At 45.2% G+C, this 22,629-nt stretch overlaps 1 protein-coding gene across 4 annotated transcripts in view; it reads right to left on the reverse strand.

The window, feature by feature from the left end:
• Positions 1-340: 340 nt before the first annotated feature.
• FAM110B (family with sequence similarity 110 member B) overlaps positions 341-22,629 on the reverse strand; it is a 150,772-nt gene continuing 128,483 nt past the window's right edge. For all 4 annotated transcript variants that reach the window (XM_047727566.1, XM_047727567.1, XM_047727565.1 and 1 more), the window contains one exon: positions 341-3,596. In XM_047727566.1, coding sequence (XP_047583522.1) covers positions 2,179-3,291 — 1,113 coding nt within the window. In that variant the 5' untranslated portion in view covers positions 3,292-3,596 and the 3' untranslated portion in view covers positions 341-2,178. The remainder of the gene's footprint in view (positions 3,597-22,629) is intronic.

Consider the following 22,629-nt stretch of genomic DNA (forward strand, 5'->3'; position numbering starts at 1 on the left):
GTTGCAAATAGTAGTAGTTGGGAATTTTATCATATCTGCTTCTGAAAACTGCTTCTTAAACAATGCTTTCTTTTACATTTACACAGTATATGGAACTTTTGAAGCAATGTTAATCTTCAGATAACTTGATCCAATAGATACTTGAATACTCAGCGTCCTAACAAGAGGAGATAAGATCTGTCCACTAAGAGGAATGCTATTTCTCTTAAAGGAAGCAACTATATTCCTTGAGGCAAAGGCTGTGTTGTTGACCACAGTGGTCCTGTGCCAACCGTGAGGCCCCAAAAGGGGGCCACTTACCAAACGACCTGTTGCAAGAGGAATGAACAAACAAGTGGACAAATGTATGAACACGTTTAATGCTAATGACTCTGGACTTGTACAAATAACATTCAAAGGTAGGTCTCCGCTGTAAGAACTCATAAATATTTACAACCGAAAGTCTTGCGGAAGATGTGAAAAATTCTGATGTTTAAGAAAAGGTAAAAATAACGCAAGTGTGAACTAAGTAAAGAAGAGGTGGCATATTTTAGGAAGCTTGACAAAACTCTTTTAGCAAAAGCACACTGCCTATCGCTGTTCAGAATAACTGTGATATGGCGAAAGTAACTTAATGAAAACATGTTCCTTCGAAGCTACTAAAAACCTGCTTCTGGCTCACAGTCCAAAGTTAAACTTTTCGTGCAGGAGCAAAGACAAGGACAAAGAGAAATCACCACCGTTAGTGCCTGCACCAGAGCTATTTATTAGCATAACTTTTTCTTTTTTCTTAAAGATTTCGTAACAACTGAAGTATGTACAAAGTCTTACAGCATTTACACCATAAAAAGTTTCCCATTAGCTGATGAAGTGTAAGGTAGTGCCGCTGAGAACTTCAGAGCATGAGTACAGAGCAATGAAGCAGACTGCTACACGTTTTTACCTCTCCGCCACCACACACCACAACTGTCAGCTGGTCCACAGCTAACGATCCACCTGCAAGACAGGTTACTGGGGAAAACGGGAACGAGTCGATTATGCAGCACTAGAGACCAAGGGGTGGAAAAGCTACATGGCATCATGTTTCTACAGTTTCCTAGAGCTGTAACAAAGGTCCACAGCCTGGGAGAATAACATATGCAAGACAACACAATCGCACTGCTCAGATAATGGTTCGGTTACTAAAGGTATTCACTTTTGAATGGGAGGCTCTATACCGATATGGCTGGTATTTCCATTTGTGTTCATGTCTTCAGATAGCTCACACCTGCACAAGCCCCACTCCCCACTCCCAAATAAATCAACAGCACAGGGGGGGAAGGAGAGAGGCAAGAGAGTCAGCACAGAATATTAGTTCTTGATCAAAAAACAAACAAGTTTTTTTTTTTTTTTAAGACATTTAGTATCAGCTTTAGGATGGTCATTCCCATCATAAGATTAATAGTAGAAATTTCGGAATCAATCCCAAATCAGAACAACATCAACAAAAACCCCCAACCCCCAAACTCCTAGATTTAATCACCTTCATTGTTTCTGATTGTCTTTCCTTGGGGTATTACACAGAAGCACCAACATTTACACACTTAATTGGACACAAAACGTAGCACTGTTGCCCTAACCACTACTTTAGTAAGTGGCAGGAGAATTCCAATACGCAAATGATTAACATCAGGCTCACCACTTTCTTCCTCAGAAAACCCAGCCTGGTTCTCTAGCTTAGGTCAGTCACTGTATCTGTTTGGTAGCAGATCCCATGGATTTTCCCCACTGTTTCGGGCTCACATGTAGGCAAATTGGCTTTTTATTTCAAAAAGATTCTACTCTCAACTTAAAAGCCAGTTGATAAAACCTTTAATTAAGACACAAGAGCGTGGGATATAAAAACACAAGAACCACATAAATATCGAAGAAGTTGTATACCATTTTTCGTGTAAACAGTTTTGCTTAAGATTGAAGCCCTAACCGGATTCTGGCCTGAAACTCTTGGCAGATGACGTTGTGTTCAGTCAGGCTCTGCAGCGATGGTTGACGTGGAAGCCAGGTCAGTCCCCATGTTGACAGGCATGCAACTTGGAAACATTGCACAACGAGCAACACAAAGAGAGTGGAGAAGCTCACAACACTTCAAGGAGACCTCACAACCTTCACGACTGCGGATGTACAGAGACCCACCCCTCCCTCCTCTGCACGCACTTGGTCTTACACGTGAGAGACCTTCTGTGACTCTCTAGCTTGTTTGATGCTATACAACCACTTGATGATCCTAGCATTTCTTTCGATGGCAGAAATGCCATATGGCACCCGGTCATTGGCACTGTCATCATTTCTAAGGTCACTGTTACTGTCCTGAGACTGTTCGCAGTCTGAGCTGATCATGCTTGCGCTACGGAAGTTGAGGGATATGATGTCGGAATTAGCCCTTGCAAAGTTTTCCATTCCAAGGTTTTCCAGCTCTTCGGGGTCCAGTCCGCAGTAGTTGAAGAACCTCTCCACGTCCGCGTCCACGCGGAAATACCTGTCACTCAAGTCCGACTTAGACCGCTGGAGCGAGGGTCTTCGGCTGACGCTGCAGGCCGGTTCCACCGGTTCGGCTTCCGGAGACTTCACGGTGGCCATGGCCGCGACCTTGGGTTTGGGAGGCAGGGGAGGGGCGGAGCTACTGCAGGGGATCGCTTTTAGAGGCTTCACACTGGTCACTTTGCGGATGTCCGAGGAGCTGTGGGAGACGTGGAGGAAGGATTCGGTCGACTGCTCCAGCAGCCTCCTGCCCACGTGGGAGCCGCCCTCCTGCGGGCTGCCGCGGCCCTGCGTGGGGTACACCTTCAGGGACTCGGCGAAGGAGTGCCGGTGCAGGTCGGTGGAGTCTGGCCGGTGGGGCGGCCAGTTCCGGGAGCTGTGCTTGTGCCCCGAGCCCGAGCTGGAGCCTTCGGAGCTGTTGATGATGTTTTTCAGGATCTCGAGCTTCAGGTTCTCCCTCTGCACGCCGCTCTCGGTCTTGGCGTGGCTGCCGAACACCCGGAGCGTGGGGCTGCCCAGGGCGCGCTTGGCGGCCGGGCACACCGGGGGCTTGGCCAGCACGGCCGGCTTCACGGGCTCCTGCTTGGCGTTGATGACCTCCTGACTCTTCACATACTTGGCCTTGTCCGCTTCCAGCCTCTCCACGGCGCTAAGTCTTTTGGGGTTGGGCTCGGCCTGCCTGCGAAAGTAGTCCGGCCCTTTGTTGAGGATGCGCAGGGGGACCGCCGAGGTGAAGGTGCCCGCGGGGCTGACCGGCTTCACCATGCTACCTGTCTGTAGGGTCTCCGTGGGCATGGTGGGTGGTCTCTCCCCGGCAGCCGTGTTGGATTCTGGTCTGGGCGCCTCCGGATACGCTGAATAGACACATGTACACGAAGCACAAAGGGCAGCGGACGGAGCCTGGAATCTGGGTGTCAGCAGCAGCAGCAGAGGCGCCTCATCTCACAGCTCATTAACTGCCACCGGGCCCCTGATTCACTTTCCCCCTTTCCGAAAGGCCACAAGCCACAAGTTCCTTTAATCTGCTTAGCTGCCTCCTTTCTTCTCCCCGAAGGATGTGGGAGTCTCCTCCAGGTCTTTGTGCTCAACTGCAGGCAGAGCTGAAACACACAACAACCAACCGCGGGTTAGGATGGGCGAGTGACATCACGGCTGTAGCAACAGAGAAACCCCGCGGCGCCCCCGCCTCCGCCGGCCTCCCGGCTCTGGGCCGCTTCTGGGCGGCGATCCCGGGGTTCCGGAGCGAGGACCGCCCGCGCCCGGCGTCCCAGCCTGCGCCCTGGCGCCCGCAGTCGGACGCGGGTGCTGGGGGACAGAGAGGGGCCGAGCTTTCCCACGCGTGGGCTCTTGTGGCCGCCTCCCCGTTGGTGAGATCCGCCCCCTAATCACGCCTGGCTGGCATTCCTTGTATCAAACCCAGGAAATCCTGGCTGAATGTGGAAATGCGGGTTTGGCAGAGCCGCGTTCCCAGTTCACTGAACGCCCCTGGGTTCCTAGGAATCCGGCATCTGCTTCAGTCTCTGGCAGCGGTGAATTAGAATACGTCTCTTTCTCAACGAAGCAAAACTTCTGATTTCTTACTACCCAATCTCTCGATAACATCTAAAACGAGCACTTCTTTAATTCTTCAAAAACTGAAAATACTGGGGCGCCTGAGTGGCTCAGTGGGTTAGAGCCTCTGCCTTCCGCTCAGGTCATGATCCCAGGGTCCTGGGATCGAGCCCCGCATCGGGCTTTCTGCTTAGTGGGGAACCTGCTTCCTCCTCTCCCTCCTGCCTGCCTCTCTGACTACTTGTGATCTCTATCAAATTAAAAAAACAAAACAAAACAAAAAAAACCTGAAAATACTGGCAAGAAAAGGGATTGGCAGCAAAGATGAAAAAAAAATTTAAAAAGCATGTTTCGGTTATCTTACTTTTGCCAACTAATATATTTGAAAACATTTTCTCCTGAAAACGGAGACAAATGTATGACCTCCTGTTAACTACAAGCTTATTTTTTAATTAAACAAGAAAACTAGAAAAACCTCTAGATTAACCTTGTAACTAGATAATTTGATTATAAGTGCTCCATGATTTTTCACACTTAATGAGCAGAAAACAAAAGTGTCTCTGTGGTGTGTAGGTCCCTCAATCCCCTAGGGAACTCAGAACACAATCTTAAAGAGGTCAGTCACACCTAAATATGTTAGGTTAGAGAAAACTGGCATAATAGTTAACTATTCATGTACTTATTATTTATGGCTTTCTGAACAATTTGACCACCCTCTCCCCCAACCAAAACCACTATAAGGAAACATTTATCAGTACTCCCAACAGAAATCTACAGGCCGTCTTTCTACTTAGTACACAATGTATGTAGCGGTTTTCTAAGAACAACTCCGCTCTCTGCCTGTTCCTGCTGGCAGAGAACATTTTTGAATGCATCAGCATCCCAAACTGGGTACAGACTTTTTCGGCGTCTTTGGCTATAATTAGGAATATTAAGGATCATGTATTCAACTAACATCAAAAAACTAACTTGCAAAATAAATAGAGTGGTATTACTATAAAATCATCTGCTCTCATGGTAAAAAAATAAAGTGTCTATTAAGAACGAGCGTGGAGGTGGGGGAAGGGAAGCCTGATTGTTCTCCCTTACCATCTTTTTTTTTTTTTTTAAGATTTTTATTTATTTATCTGACAGACAGAGATCACAAGTAGGCAGAGAGGCAGGCAGAGAGAGAGAGAGGAGGAAGCAGGCTCCCTGCTTGAGCAGAGAGCCAGATGTGGGGCTCGATCCCAGGACTCTGAGATCATGACCTGAGCCGAAGGCAGAGGATTTAACCCACTGAGCCACCCAGGCGCCCCTCCCTTACCATCTTTTAAAAACTTAATCTCCAAATACACTCACTGCCATGTTTTGTAAAGAGATAATTTCGATAATCTGCAAAAGGATTTGTTCTAATAAAAATATTTTCCGATGCGAGACTTGAGAAGCCCCAAGGCAATTCCTACATAATGACTTCCTTTAATTGTGCAGTTCTGTTATGATACTTCAATTTAGTTGAAAGAGCCACCTCCTCCCCCTTCTCATGAAGATTAAATGAGATGGCTTCTTTGAACAAATTCTGAATGAAGGGGCGCCTGGGTGGCTCAGTGGGTTAAGCCTCTGCCTTCGGCTCAGGTCATGATCTCAGATTCCAGGGATCGAGCCCCACATTAGGCTCCATGCTCAGCAGGGAGCCTACTTCCCCCCCTCTCTCTCTGCCTGCCTCTCTGCCTTCCTGTGATCTCTGTCTGTCAAATAAATAAATAAAATCTTAAAAAAATAAAATCAATAATATTAAAAAAAAAAAAATTCTGAATGAAATGCCAGAGGGGAGCGGCAATTTCTCTGCGGAGCCTTCTGTGTTTCTTCATCTACCACCCTAGGGTCCACCTGATGGAAGGTGAACTGGAGCCCCTTTCCCTGTGGAGCTCAGAAGCAGAACAGGTAGCAGAACCTGGGCTCAGAGGCAACCCCACCGGATCTTTCCAGGTGCTTGAGAGAGGGTTGCCCCACCCACCACATCCCCACTCCTGCCAGGCCACATTTCTCCCCAGTAAGTGAACGAGTATAACATCTCCAGCTCCAGCTTCACATCTGGGGCTTCCAAATGTGTCCGCAGTTGGGACAGTGGCAGTACATTTGGGGGCAGAGTGAAGGACAGGACTGAGAATTACGCCCATCGGCTCTGTGTTAAAGACCAAAGCAAACTTTCTGCAAGGCAAGTGGGAAGGTGGTCTGGGTAGGTGACAGAGCTCATACCTCTTATCCTGGGGCCTCCTCCCTTCATCTGGGATATGAGGTGCTTGATTGAGATTCCCAAGATCCTCTCTCCCTCTAAATCATGGGGTTCTGAGAAGCTAAGAATGAATGAACTATCTCCAATTTCAAAATGGCACCTGGGACTATTGGCCTACGACTGGACCATGGTTCCTGCATTTACTGTTCTTAGGAAAATATTCTCTGAATGATGAGTTGTCCTGATTATCCTTTTGTGAACTAGCCTTAAAGCCCATGCCCCTGCATGACTGTCTTCCCTTGTAATTCCATATACGAGGAGCAGAAGCCCAAATATCTATGCTGTCACGGACCCAAACTCTCCAGCATGCCCTGTCATGGCAGGCTCTGAGACCTTTGTAACACTAAGTAAGAATCGTTACTCTCAACGCACAAGACTGACGGACACCAGTCTGTTTACCAGGGCTCACGCCTCAGGAAGCTCACTGGGCTGCTTTCACACTGATTTCTTCCTGGAAAAAAGGGCGAGAAAATGGGTAAACGGAGGCAGACGCCCTCAGGAGGGCTCCTGCAGGCAAGCCTGTCTGCTCCAAGCCATCTAACCTTAGGAAGCAGTTTCTAGAACAAAACCGGTGTCGAAGGATTATGTAAGAAAGGCACTGATTGTAACCACTTTCCACTTCATTTCCTTTTTGTTCCGCCCCCCCCTTCTTTCCTCTGTCATGCCCAATTGCCCTAGTAATTTTCAACACACTGATATTTACACAGCACCACGTTCAGAGTTTAAAAAGCTTTAATTTGAACTCTTCGGAGAGGACAAGAAAAACATCTTCCTGGAAGAATTGAAAGCAGAAGACAATGCTATAGGAACAGGTTGGGTGTTGGAGGATCTGGTGTAGCCAACAAATTATGCCTACCTCAAACATAATGAAGGTGGCTTAGGCTGCTTCTTCTTCTAATACTTATCTAATCATATAATCCCTAACTTCTGTTCTTGTACTTTTCATTGCTTCAACAGTGTGGGCTGGGACAGAGCTGTATATTCCCAGAGTTCTGTAAGGTATATGGTCTCGATGAGGACCACATTTGGTGAAAAGATGGGTCAAATGGTAGATGACACACTTGGGGCTACATCTCAACATCATTTTGTGACAACCACGAACTGTGCTCAGGGAACACTGTGGCACACGACCCTCTGCTGACGCAGCCCTGCCACTGGTCCCCAACACCTGGGCAGACCCCTCAGGGGCGGCCAGGAGAGACTGCTGTTGCCTCATCCTGTTCCAGGAAAGCAAAATTAGACCTCAGCTGCACAGGACTGCATGCACCACAGTCATTACACAGTCCTGCTTGAGTGCTGACTTCGGGCTAAGAAGAGGGAACATAAGCCGGACGGAGAGAGAAACGTCCACTTGCAAACTATTTTGCTATATTCGACCTTGCTGAATATTCATTGGAACATTTCATGAAAGTCTAGAATGAACTGGGGAATAAAGCTTGGCAGAGCCAAGGTACCAAATGGTCAGCTGAAGCAGAGCACGCATGAACTCCACTGCGCTCTGGCCACGTTATCTGGTGTGGCAGTGGGATACCAGCCAGGGACAGAGGGCTCAGAAACAAATGGTGACTCCCACTCACTGTAGCAGTGTTTCTGAAACTTGAAGGTGCTGGTGGCTGCCTGGGGATGTCCTTGAAATGGAGAATCCTGAAGTAGATTTGGGGTGGGGCCCGAGCTTCTGCATTTCTCAAAGATCCCAGGTGATGCCCAGGAAGCTGGTCCAGCCTTTGACTGTCCAGAGCAAAGGGAAGGAAGCCCGCCGCTGTACTAGCAAGCAATAGGTTGGAACGGAAATGCCTCTACACACTTTATGTGAAAAATGCTTAAAGGCAAAGGTCCTGGAATCTGGGTACCACGCACTGCAGTGCCTCTGAGGTGGGGCTGATCAAGGGCGACTGTGGCCTGTGTGAGGGGCCACCGGCTAAGGGCTGCCATGGGGACTGCTGTTCACTGTTGAAGCAGCAAATCCAGATCTCTGCAGAAACTCTTACGATTTTAAAATTCAATTTGTGAAACACTGGGGGCCAAGTGCTTCTGGTAAGTAAAAAGAAAGAGATAGTTAATGCTTAATTGGTCTTTAAATTTTAAGTAGCAAGAAAGCACTGCAGTTAGAGCAAGGACCCTGGGATTGAACACAGTCCCAGATCCACCTACAGAAGTTTCTTAAATATGTGAAGACTGGCCATTTCCCAGGTGCCTTCCGGCACGGAAAAGGTGGTAATGTTGCTGTCAAGGGGGAGTTTAATTCCATTTCCAATCACCAAACAGCTCAGTGTGGTGACCTTATCTATGAAAATTGAATGTGTTGAATTCGGTGAGCTTGAAAACATCCTGGTTCGAACATTCTTGGAGGCAAGTAAGAAAAGAAGCAGTTTACCTTTGAGGTTAATAAGGATTCTTGAAGAACTGATCTTTCTAATTTCCTCACGTGTCTGATCACAGAACACTGACAATACGTATACAATTGTGCCATGTCGCTTTCTGACTTTTTTGTAATAGTATTCGTGCTACTGACTTTAAGGCATCAAATTCCAACTTGCTGGGGGGGGGGGCACTCTCACAGCTGTTCTTGGATATTCCCGTTTAAGGACAGACAAGCATCCATGTCAGTGAAGTAAAAAACACACAGTTTCATAGGACAATGTTACCTTTGAATTCTTAACAAATATAAGAGAAATGCACTCACAATGTAGGAGTGCTCACTGAATGATGGGCTGTGTTCAATCAGTTAGTACCTGTTGATGGAGCAACTAGGTGTCAGGTGTAAAGAAAGAGGAAGTCATGATAACTTAGGGGAAAAAAAAGACTCAAAATGCATATGATGAATATGAATTGAATAATGCTGGTGACAAATGTGGCAGGACTGTCCCAAAAGACTTCCCCACAAACCACTTCTCAGTAGTCAGTCATATGAAGGGCAATGAGGATCTGGAATAAAGGCACGTCCATCCATTCTCAAAGCAGCTGTCTATTGAGTTCATGGTACAATTGAGAAACATCAAAGACAGCCAGTGGCTGGTCCGGTGTGCTAAGGGGACAGTGATCAGAGACCCACTGCAGGTGGCAAGGGCAGATGGACTCCAGGTTTTAGGCAGAGTGTGGGGAGCAAACAGAAGGAATGAAGCATCAGTGACATGGTCAGATCTGTATTTTTAAGAAATCCCCTGCTGGCAGAGAATGGGTAGCTAGAGAGGGGAGCCAGAGGGGCTTCGACAGGAGCCAGTCAGAACTGTCTGGGGGTGGGAGAGAGCAGCAGGGCTCAGAGGAGCTGACTTTGGGTCTGGATCCTGGCTCAGCCCCATAAAGCTGAGTAGCCTTGGGCCTCAACTTTTCCATCTCCAAAATGGGAATAATAATAGTACCCACTTCTTTCCGGGATTTGAGAAGATTCAGTAGGGGCAAAGGCACTTTTTGTTCAAATAACAATTATGAGGAGGGGGTCTCTGGGGATGCAGAGAAGCATGGACAATTTCAAGAGATGCTGACGAGGTGCACTGGGCTGAATTTGCAGACGCACCAGGTGTGGAGGATGAGGGAGCATACTGAGGATGACTCTGGGCTTCTGGTAGGACTACTGAGAAGTGGTTTATGGGTAAGTACACTCTCTCTTCCATTGCTTGCTCTTCTGCATGCCAGGCCTGAGCCAAACCCAGCTCTAGCGGCCCCTACAAACCAGCCCAGTGCATCACACATCGGTCCTGACCTCCAACGCTGGTGATTTCTGAACCAGCAGGGTGTCACAAAATTTGTCACCTCCTTAATAGGTATCGCACATAGTTAATAATACCGTGGTTATCACAAAAAGATTATATTTAGAAGCAAAAGGCATTCAAAAATAATGCTTAGTTCTGGGGGCTAAAGGAAGCAATGCCATTCCCCTTGGAAGACACTGATTTATCAATTTTAGTGAATATACCATGTTTTCAACATCTTCCCTTCCGAGTACAGACTCCTTTGTATTGGTTTCTTTCACGCTGCTAAAATAATTGTAAAAAATACAATGCAAAAGTAGAGGAGCATATCGAAAGTGGAAAAGTAAATGGGGATGTCGCAAAAGTATGTTTCCAAAAATGGACTGAATTTGCACACTAGTGACTGAACAGAAACTAAGAAATCAGAGGGCCAACCATCTGGAAGCATTAAGTCAAAACCACTGCCCTTTCAGGACCTGTACTTTTTCAATTACTGAATGACGTGCCTCGTTCTTTCTTATCATCTGGTGAATCCCGCTCGTCTATAATTCTGATGGCTGAATCTTCTCTTTTTTGACCTTAGCGTGACCATCAGCATCAGCTCCAAGTTGTAAGTGAAATAATCTGGCCATTCACGCTATCACTTTGAATACTCTTGGAAGCCAGGGGCTTTTCCTTTGACTTTTTAAAAAAAATATTTTATTTACTTATTTGAGAGAGAGAGAGCGCACAAGCAGGGGGAGCAGGAGAGGGAGAAGCAGGCTCCCCGCTGAGCACAGACCCCGATGCAGGACTGGATCCCAGGACCCTGAGCTCATGACCTGAGCTGAAGGTGGACGCTTAACTGACTGAGCCTCCCAGGTGCCCCTAGGGGCTTTTCCTCATAACGTTTCAACTTCTGATTCCAGTATCCTCATCATTTTTCAGCTTATTTTTTCAGTTGGCTAGAGGAGGTCTTCATATGTTATTTAGTAACAATCTCCGCCCTAGGTTTCCATTACTTTGTTTCAATTTTCCACATGTTAGGTAAACCACTCCCACACTTTCTCAGCACCTCCTTTAAGTCCTGTTTCTCCTGAAATGTGCATTCTACACAATGGTAGGATAGAAACAGATGTTGGAATGAGGGCACATATGTGGGAGAGGCCAACTCTTCACTTAAAACAACTACCCAGATATGGATCAAGAACTGATGTCTATCTCACTAGCTCTCATATAATGTGCTGGGGCACACTGGTGGAGCAGCAGGAAACTTGTGCCTGCGTTTTGATAAATGTGAGAAAATTATTCTGACAACCCAGGAGGCCCTGTGTTATGGAAATATCCTCCAGGTGGCGCTGTGAGCCGAGCAAGACCAGAGGGAAGCGTAGAGGGGTGCAATTTGTTACCCACAGTGTTGCCTCATGTCAAGTTGGCAAACAAAGACCAGAATGGGAGACAACTTAGCCATAGGAGTCTCAGCTCTCTGCTCAGGACTGTGATGTAGGAGGCTATGTCTGTGTACCCTGATCTCAGACAGATGAGAGGAAGCTGTGTTTCCATGCGTACAGGGATGGGAGCTACCTAGGTCCACGTTCGTACTTGGGAAAAGGTGGTCTGGGGTTATGGTAAAAGGAATTCCCCCAAAGATTCACCCCCAACAGAAGCCAGCCACCTTGCACCAAGGGAAAGGCTGTGAGCGCCCCCTGGAGTGGCTGGAGGGGGTATGGCTGCCCCCAGGCAACCCAAAAACTCCCAGCAAGAGCCAGCTATGAAATCCCCCATGCCCAGGGCCAAGGAGAGGAACCCTGTCCTCTTCCCCATAACACTCTGCATGCCCTGCACATTCGCACACCCTCACAGGACCTACAGGGAGAGGTCAGAGGTGATACCTAATCATGAGTGGGAAAGGAACTGGAGAAAGGAAGGAGAGGAAAAACCCACAGTGTTTATTATAAAGTCTCCTCCTCCACAGTAATTCCTCCTCCTCCCCTTCCAAGCCAACACAGGCCTGATTTGGAAGAGGCAGAAGCTCATTTAAACCAGATGAGAGGTTGGTGTTTGGGTTGTGACAAATGCTGGCCTGGGCTCTTTTATCCTGAAACTGATCTGAGAACTTTCAATTATTTAAGACTAACTGAAGAGGCTATGGGTCCCATCTGAGATTTCATCGCAGCGATGGAAAGGAAAACTTGGCTAGGTGAGTTCTCAGGGCACGGGGAAAAAGTACACACACTTCCGGTTTAACCCTCATGAATCCAGGGCAAAAGACAAAAGGGCTCCACATAATATCGTTCAGGTTTTCTCTCTGCCCTTGGACTCGCTGTCCCTCCTCAGTTCAGAGCCCAGGTTCCAGGTCAAGGTCTGCTGTGCTTACTCCACAGCGGGGTCTGCGACCCCAGGAAATTACTCAAGCTCAGTGTACCTCAATTTCCTCATCTATGGATAATGATTCCTACGCTTCCTAGAGCTGATGTGGGAATTCTGTGAGGGAATACACTGAAAAGTGCTCAGCGTGGAACTCGGCACCAAGTTTGCTCAATAAATGTGAGCGGTTATTAAATTTCGTCCCCAGTGTCCACAACTTGGCACTGATAATCACCATCATTAGATTTCAAGCTTTATGGTAACTGAATGATCTTTTGTCTTAAAATGATTCCATTACTCTCCAGCGATAGTGTGTGTGTTTGTGTGTGTGTGTGTGTGTGTGTGCTATTTCTGTCAAAGTGGATGGACTATGCAGTTTCTGTCTGAAAGGTCATTTGCGTGACCCCATTTTTATTTGAGTTACAGAGAAAATATGTGGTTTCGAATTTCAAAGCAAACAGTTATGTGAGTGAACTAGGCTAGAGTAAATAATAAAGCCATTATTAAAAATGAAATCAAACCTAAAATTGGTAGGAGAAAAATAGTAGGTCAAATCTCAATCTATGATGGATTCTTTAATGTCATTCTCAAGGTCATTTAGAAAACATATTCACATGCTTCATTTTCAGTTTGAAGTCAATCCATTATTTAAGAATGTTATGGGTTTCTTTGAAAATGTCTTTCTCCTACTTAAGACAATTTAAAGGAAACAGCGGATCAGAGGGGAAAAAAAAAATCACATTTCTGGTTCAACATTCTTTTTTGGCCAAAGGTAAAGGAAATGTTGCTATAAGAGGGCCACCAACTTGTTCCAATGTGGGGAAGCTCTGCCTGATTTCACCGGAGATCACAGAAATCAAGGCTGTGTGTGTAGCCAGTGCCAAAAATCACTGGCCAATATAACTGCTTGCTTAATGAAAATAACTACAAATAATTAAAAAGCAGGGCTACTAGAATTCCTAATGAAAATCCAATAGGACTGCCTGTCTTCTCCAAACAAACATAAAATGATACCACTTTCGGATCACTTTTATTCTCTTTATTCTGTCACTTTTATTCTCTCTAGTGAGAATTTTATGTGGCTTTACGTTCAGCTGCGAGAATGTGGGAGGCCAAGGCCAAATTCTAAATGAATGTTGAATTCAAGGGACCACTGTCCTTTTTTACAGTCTAGGGCACTCAAATCACAGGCCTTAGAAGCCTTGCTAGTTCACGTCAGTCTCAGTGTTAGGTGGGTCCCCTAGTTAGAGACCAGGAACCTAATGATCTTGCAGGGGCTCAACGATATCACAGATTATGAACTCTGAGAGCTACGTGTGTTGTTCATGGAGATACTGCTAAGAGTGCCACCGTATCCAACCCCATGATTACCCCCGAAATGCTGTCTGAGCCCCTGTATAAGAGGAGAGGGTAAGTACTTGTGCCTCGCCTCTTAGAGAACTGACCGGAATCCGGGCCTGTGTGGATCTGGGGACCCTGTGCCCCATTCTCCACCAAAATCCATTCTCAGTAAATGCATTTTACATACTACTTTTCCCTTTAGCTGTGTAAACTTGTACTCTACGGCAACCACAGCACATACATACAACAACAAAGATTAAGGGTGACAGTACAGAGCGATCCTTCATTTCTGAAAACATTTTTAATTTCTAGGGATCAGCCTTGGGGTAAAAGGATATTTACTCTGAAATATACTTCACAACGTGTTAAAATAAATTTGTGAAACATTTTTCAACCTGAAGGGAGAAAAAGCAAAGCAGCATTTTTTTTTTTTTGACAGTAGATCAAGATCACTGTAAATGTATTAGTTAAATTCCTAGATATTAAGTTTAATAATTAACCTGTTAATCACGACCATTTCTTGGTAAGCACATATGATGTCCTCAGGACTGCACTAATGCATTTTATAGGTTTTTATTTTTTAAAAATTATTTATTTGAAGGAGAGCACGAATGAGCTCGAGCAGAAAGGAGGCACAGAGGGAGAGGGAGAAGCAGGCCCCTCACTGAGCAGGCCCAGTGTGGGGCTTGACCCCAGGACCCTGAGATCATGACCTGAGTCAAAGGCAGACACTCAACACACTGAGCCACCCAGGTGCCCGAGGTTTTAAAATTCAATCTTGCCAATGTCCCTAAAGGAAGCGTTATTCTCCCCAGGTTTCAGATGAAGAGACTGATGTCCAGACAGTGAAAGCTAAGGTACTCAGCTACTGGAGAGCTGCAGGCTCCACACCCAGGCCTGTATCAGTACACCTAGGCCCACCTCACTGAGTCACACCGTCACTCCGGTGTTCTTAAAAAGATACGGGTGATGCAGTTTACGTGTTTTATATTTGAGTAATATGGCTAAGGACCCACGCTAATTATATTTTAGTTCTAAACTCTACCCTTGGTTATTTACTGTTTAGCAAATGGCTATTTACTACTTACGGTTTACCTTCCTAATTTTTTGTGAAATCAAATAACCATGCTATTTGCTAACAGCTTAAATACAGAAGTAGAGAAGGTGGAGTGGTTATAAATTGGGTTCCATTAATTTCATTTTCTTTCTGGATACCGCTGACTGCAGAGCTATCGAAGTTACCTGAACTTGGATGGAAATAATGAGAAATAAATTAGAAAGAACAATGAGCAACATAAGACAGAGATTTCATACTATCTTACGACCCAGAGCATCGGAGAGTAGGGATCACACGCTTTTGATTGCTATTTCTAGAAAAGCCACCAGCCATGAACATAGTAGGCTATAATAAAATACTAAGCACCCAGCAGAAGATCTAGCACATCATTTTATATTGTAAAGACTCAATGAAGATGTCAGATGAAAAGCTCTGAAAGTGAAACTGGGAAGAAACTTTACACATTTGAAACTACACTCAAAGTGCCTCCTTCTGATTGGAGACTCTGAGGCAACAGCCCGCCAATGCACAGAAACTGTTCATTCACAACTTAACGAACACATCAGCACTGAACTGTGCTTAGAACGCCAATGTGATGCAAAGGGAAATTAATACAAGGTAGAATTTTAAAGCACAACCAGTAGCTTCACTTCAAACAAATAGTGTGGATCTCATTTGCCAAGCAGCACTTAGAATTACTGTTTCTTGAATAGTTCGTATACGGCAGTTGTTAGAACAACTAGTTCTCTGCCTCAAGTGTACTCAGAAGCAATAACCGTAGTTTTTTCATTTTCAAAGTACGATACCTCAGTAGATCGATGTCTAGTTTCGCAGCACACAGTTTAATCTCTAGCACTTACCCATCTTAGACCAATCATTTTCCAACCGAGAATGGCACAAGGTAAGGCTTCACCACAATTTGCACTTGAAGTATTATTTTTGGGTCCAGGTGACAAGGAGCTCAGGAATGACTAATACGTTCATTCAACTTGCCCAGGCCCGTTCCAGCTCTGCATCTGAGCTCGCTGGAACTGGAGCAGGCAGGCGGCTCTGCTAGGCATTTTGGAAGCAAGCTGCCATTAGGAGGGACGGAGAGATCCTGGTGACAAACATACATCTTGGGGAGCGGGGGCGGCACAGCCCTCTCCCGCCTGTCCATCCTCAACTGCCACCAGGACCCCCTCTTCCGGGCCACACTCCCTGATGGTACCTCTTGCAGGGACCCTGTCTGACATGTGTTCAATTCAGGATGGGTCTCCGCCTCAGTATAAACAACAAAAAGCTAAAACTATCCGAAGGCTTTGCTTCCTTCCCCATCTCCATGCTCCTGCTACCCAAACAAAGAAAACAAACACACAGCTGTGCACTTAAGAGGCTCTCTAAGGATTACGGTAATCGCAAATCCATAGTAAAAGTAATCTGATAAAAACTTGTAAAAACTACAGACACTGCAGGATGGACAAAACGTGTCTGTCATAAGCTCTGAACGCTCGCCTTCATGATCCACTCACACACAAGGCACTTTTTTTTTTTTTTACTACTTCCCTTCATGCTTTCACTTTAGAATGATGCTATCTGCCCCTATCTTGATTAATTTTAAGCTTCTCACTCCTGTTTACTAAAGAAAAATGACTCATTCAAAGTGATAAAAGGGAGTAGACTTTTCGAAAATCGTTTTTCTTCCCCCCTCAGTCTCTAGCAGTTTTTGTTTGTTTGGCGAGAAATGGAGTTTTCCATTATTTTTTAACAAGAATTATCTTGCTCGTGCCAAAACGTGGTTGTTGAGATTTAGTGTTTCATGATCTCTCAAGCTTTTGATTGTAGGCACAATCGCTAAGTCTAAGACGAGAAATAGAGCAGTAACCATTTGTGGAGGTGGGGTGCTACCTTTCCTCTGCCAGACCTCAGGCTAGGTGGGATGGATACCTTATATTTTATCAGCCTTGCCTAACAGGTATCATTTGTTCCACTTAGCAGATGGGAAAACTGAGGCTCAGAACGTGGAAGGGACTTGCCTGAAGCTGGCCAGCTTGTTGTCAACCTCAGGTCTGGCTATATTCTCACCCTGTGCCCTTGCACTGCTCTAAAAGTCATGGAAACATCCATCCCTGGAAGGAGGGACGAGGGGCTGGTTTGGATGTGAGCCAGAAAGGAAGGGAGGAAAGAACACAGCAGGCGCCCTCCTCACCACCTCCAAACCATCCGATGCCAGGTTTCAGGCTGCTTTCATAACAAAACCTCCTTCCTGCTGCAGTGGCAGAAACTGTGTCCCCCGCTGTCGGAGAAACCGCAGAGAGCCATGCTAGGTTGTGCCAGAGGGATGAAACAGTGAGGGGGGATGAGAGGAGGAAGGATGTTCTGAAAACTCGGCAAGATGGCCTTCATAAAATATGAAAAATAGGCCCAATAAATCCAGTCTGTGGCTGTGACAATAAAAACTCGGTCTGGGAAGGTTCTCTGAGGGGATCTCAAAATTTCACTTCGCCCTCCTCGGTGGAAAATAATTATGCCAATATCTTCCTAAGGAAATCAGAATGTCTTCTTAACGCAGGAAAAATAACAAGCTAGTCATCAGGTGATGCAGTAACAACCCGACTCTGTCTTGACGAAGCTTGAGCCCATCTCTGGGCTTGCCTGTAGAAGGCATGAGTCCTTCAGACCATGGAGACCCACTTGCTATGACAATGACAACGTCCTACAACCTCCCTGCCCTCAAGGGAGCAGCCCCCTAAAGGGGCATGTTTAAGCAAGTTCATGTACACAGAAGGTCTAGAAGGTAGGAAGCACCAGCAGCCTCGTGGTTCATTCAGAAAATGTTTACTGAGCATCTACTGTAGATCAGGCAATGAAGAAAATGAATCACATTTATGGCGCTGGTATACCTGCTGATAAGTAAGAGGAATAAAGAAAATACATAGTCTGATGAGTACAGCTGCTAACAAGAAAAAGAGAACAAGGAAGTGGCACGGTGGAAACTACCTGCCGACTTCAGTAGAAAGAGCTCGGGAAAGTGCTAGGGAGAGAAGGGAAGAAAGATGAGACTGAGTGTTGGCGCCTTATTCCAGGAGCTTTGAGAAGAGGTGATGGCTAGAGGGGAAGTGGGATCAAGAGAGTTTTTTGTTTGTTTGTTTGTTTACCTCTTTAAGATGGTAGAAATGACAGCACACGTGTATGCTGACAGAAATGATACAGCAGAAAGAGAAACATGAGCATGAGGCAGGAGAGAGACTTCACACAAAAATGCTGAGAACAGGGGCACAAAACCCAGACTACAAACATTAACACAGGCACTGAGTAATGGCTTAGAGGAGTCAGAGGTTGTCTGGGGCATCTTGTAACTGGCCTGTGACCCTGGAGGAGACCTTTCTGAATTATGATGGCTCTAAAGGAATGGCAGGGGGGAGAGACGCTGAGGGTCCAGGTGGAGGTTATGGACCCCCCTCAGAGACCATGGGTGGGCATGGGGCAGATGCTGCAAGATGGAACACCGGTGTTGTTGCTGCGGGAATGTTCCTTGACTCCAGTGAGTCAGCAGCTACCTTCTGGCACAGATAACAGACTGCCACAGAGGCAAAACCTACAAGTGACAAGAAGCGACAACTCTCCCTTTGCTGCTTCTTTGGCCAAAAGCAGATCCTCTGATCAATTACAATTTTATCTCCTACAAGACAGAGGAAGAACATATCGCTTCCCCGGATTTGAAGGTTACCAATGGGAAATCAGAGACCCCAGGGAGAAACAGCTCAGAATTCACCGCATGTATAATAACAATGGCAGGAAGTCAATCACTAGACAAATACCAACTAAAGCCAACCCTGCACCAGCCACCTATGTAGGTGCTGGACATACTGAGGAGTGTGTGGCATTCACAACATTCCAGGGCACAGACTGCACAACTCAGAGAAAAGGCAGAGAGATATGATGGCTGGGTTCTAAGGAAGAACAGCAGGGGGGTAGAGCTAAAGACGGAAAAGTCAGAGTCTAACTCGTAACCATTCCAGTGGTGAGTGGGGGAAAGTCGTCTGAGAGACACCGATTACAGAGGTCCAGATGGGCTAAGTAAACAAGGAGGAAAGAGGGGCTCATGGGGCTGCATCCTCCAGGTTCTGGGGTTCCTACCCTGCCCCTGGCTCCACCCTTTACTGCAGCATCTTCCTGGCCTCCTTGTTCCTGACCTGTGCCATGCAGATGACAGTAGGATCTACGTTAGCGCAGGGGGCAATCCGCCTTAGCCACCGTTCTTTATAAGGACCCGGAGAAACACTACTATCCGAGGAAGAACAGAGACTGCAGAGGCGATCTGCAGACTGAAGGAAGAATTCTTGAACAGTTAAAAGTATCCTGCACTGGAACTAAGTCCTTTGTAAAGAGTGAGCTTTTCCTCCCAGGAAGGATTTGTGCAAGACACAGACTTACCAACTGTCTAAGAAATTTTAGAGGGGATTCATGCAGTGGGAAGGAGGGTGTGGCAGGTGAATGGCAAGTGCTTTTTTAACGAGTCTGTTTCTCTGAAACGTTTCTCATTGCGTAGATTTAATCTATGTTCAGAGCAAGAAGACAGGAACATGAGGGCAGAGAAAACACAAAGAAGACAAAGTCAGCAGAAACATTTGAGGACAAACTGTCCTAAGTCATTAAGCACTGAAAGAATAATTGAATAGACTATATTAAAAATATATATATTTTAAATATTTAAATATTTAAAATATATATATATATATATTTTCCCCCCCCTTTTGAGAGGGAGAGAGAGAACTCTCTCAAGCAGACCCCCACTGACTGCACAGCCTGACAGGAGGCTGGACCTCACAACCGGGATCATGACCTGAGCTAAAATCAAAGGTCAGATGTTAACCAACGGAGCCACCCAGGTGCCCCAAGAAAGTGGCAAGAATATTTCTGATACTCAGTTTAAGTCTTCCAAGAAACAGTGAAGAAGAAGAAGGTATGGATGAAGAGGCCTGGATGAAAGAGAGGAAGGAAGAGGGAGCTGGACATATTGTCAACCATGGCTACAGAGACCCAGTGGGGCCTTGTCAGTGGACCACCTTTCTTCCCACACTGTACTAGTGGTTCTGGATCTGTGCCGTAGTTGGTGTCTCACATTCTTTATGACCCAGAAATTCTAGTACCTTTTACACGGCGTGTTTCCATATACGGACTGTGTAGAATCCTTCAAGCAGCGTACAGGCTCTGAAGATGCCTTGTGAGTTTATGGGCTGACCCTGGAAATCACATGGAGGAGCCACGTCTTGGGTTAAGGAATGATTACAGGGGCAAGAAAGGCGCTGATGACACCAGGAGGTCAGAGGTAGCCTCCAATGTGCTCAAGAGATGGGGCGTTGACACTGGTGCACAGGCTGACGGTGTTACGTTTGCATGCAGAGTATCAGATCATTTTTGAGATCATGTCATTCCAGATTCTTTAGAAAATGTTTATCCACAACTGCGATTTAGAAATGGGAGTCATTAAATCCTGCAGTCAGGACTTTGCATGCCTGCAATGGGAGGCCGCTGGCTCTGAACTGAGAGATATCACTAGGAACCACGGGATGCGATGCCTACATCTCCAAAATTAACATTTTGATTCATGTAACTTCCCCCTCCATTAGCACGGAGGGAATCTAACTCTTCTGTGATATTCTTTTTTCTTTATTGATTTCTAGAGAGAGAGCACTGGATTTTTCTCTTTTGTTTAATAACTTTAAAGACAGATGGAGGCTTTTAAATGCTCACCTGTTTTACTACTGAGGCTCTCTCGATTTCTCCAATTGTTGTTTCTGGAGCACAAGGAGGTTAGAGCTTTCTTGTGGATACAAGTATGTCTGGAAAAATATTTCTATAAATGAAGCCAAAATATATATGTAAAGGCAAAATGACTCCTTTTGTGAAGCTACAACTGACCATTAAATTGAAATTTATCTTAGGGTGAAAGAGGAGAAAAGAAAGTATATACAAAAAGCTATTGTCTGTCTCAGAAGAAAGTATCTCAGTAATCCATTTCCAGTTTTTGGACAAAGAACTACTCAATATTCAACTTCTCATTTTTTAATGTCAGCTTTTTCAAATATTCTGATAAATACTATAAAGTGACCTACTTCCCCTGACACCTATGAAAAGTAACGTGTCATTCCAAAATCCATTTCCACTTGCAGGGCAAAAGACAACACTTCCATAGCCATCCTTCTCTGACAGATGGGAAAGCTCTTCAGCTAAACCCCTTCCCTCCCCCCAAAAAAGTTATTCTAGTTGTAGCTGGACAATTTACTATAATCCTTGGGTCCAACTCTCTAGCTAGAACTGGAATGTTATGGTATACTGGGAATATTAGAAAATATAGCCTTGCATGGGGGTAATGCCTCCTTGGTGGCTCAGTCGGTTAAACATCTGACTCTTGATTTGGGCTTAGATCGTGATCTCAGGGTTGGGAGATCGAGCCCAGAGTCGGGCTCTGTGCTGAGCATGGAGCCTGCTTCAGATTCTCTCTCTCCCTCTGCCCTACTCTCCTGGCTCACGTCCTCTCTCTCTCTCTCTCTTAAAACAAACAAACAAACAAACAAAACAGCCTTGTAGGAAACCAGGTAGCAAAAAGATATAAGGATTATGGTGATTTTTAAGAAGTAGGGTTATCTGAATAAGATGTTGGTCTGAGTCCCTTACAATACTGAGGAAGACAGCAAGACCTCTGACTGCAGGGCAGACTCTGGACTCAAGTTGGTGTATGTTTCAATCCTGCTTCTGTACAGTCTGGTCCTGTGACTTTGGGTGAGTAAATTCCCTCCATGCACTTCTGCTTTTCTGTCATAGAGATGACAAGAGCACCTTCCTCCCAGTGTGGACATGAAGGATATGGTGGGCACTCAGGATGGCAGCACGAGGCATGGCACTCAGAAGCTACTGCCTTCAAGCTTTACAGGAAAAGTGTTATTATTGACTGAAAGTATTTTTTTTTTTTTAAGATTTATTTATTTGAGAGAGAAAGGGTGCATGCAGGCATGTGAGTGAGGGAAGAACGAGAAAATCTCAAATAGACTCCCCGCAGAGCACGTTGCCCAACAAGGGGCTCAATCCCACCGCCCTGAGATCATAACCTGAGCCAAACCAAGAGCCGGATGGATAGCCGACTGAGCCACCCAGGCGTCCCTTTAATTTGAAGTATTAAAAAAAATACTTGGTAGTGTTGGAAAATCATTTCCCTGGTCAAACCATCATTTTTAAAATGTGGAAATTCTAGATGTCCTTGTTAAAAAAAAAGTGCATGAAAATGGAAACTGTATTTATAAAAAATCTTTCTGGGATTTTGAGAGGCATTAAATCTGCTTAGAAATTTGGGGATAATTGACATCTTTACTAAACTGAATTTTTCAGTTTATTCATATGATATGTCTCTCCTTTTATTTATATCATCCCAGATTTCGTTGTCAGAGTTTTACAGTTTTCAGAATATAAGGCCTATATGTACTTTGTTAGCTTTACCCTTAAGTATTTTGGTTTTTTAGCCATTTTAGATAATAGTGGATTTTTAATTTTCTATGCACTCATTATTGCATTCATTTTTAGTATACAGAAATGTAATTAACTTCTATATGTTGATCTTATACCCTGCAACCTTGCTGAATCTGTTTTTTAGATTTTTTTATTTTAATTTTTGATATTTTCAGAGTAGACAATTATGTCAGACAATATAGACAACAAAGAAGAAGCAGGTAGAAGCAAAGTAGTTTAAATGCAACTTTGTGCAAGACGGGAAACGTACCAAGCAAAACCTTGTATCAGTTAGATGCAAACACACACAAGATTCTTTTAAAACTTACATGGAAAGACAAAGGAACTATAGGAGGTAAAACAATTTTGAAAAAGAATGTAGTGAGAGG

This window comes from Lutra lutra, chromosome 4 (genome assembly GCF_902655055.1).
Source record: "Lutra lutra chromosome 4, mLutLut1.2, whole genome shotgun sequence".
Classification (NCBI taxonomy): Eukaryota; Metazoa; Chordata; class Mammalia; order Carnivora; family Mustelidae; genus Lutra; species Lutra lutra.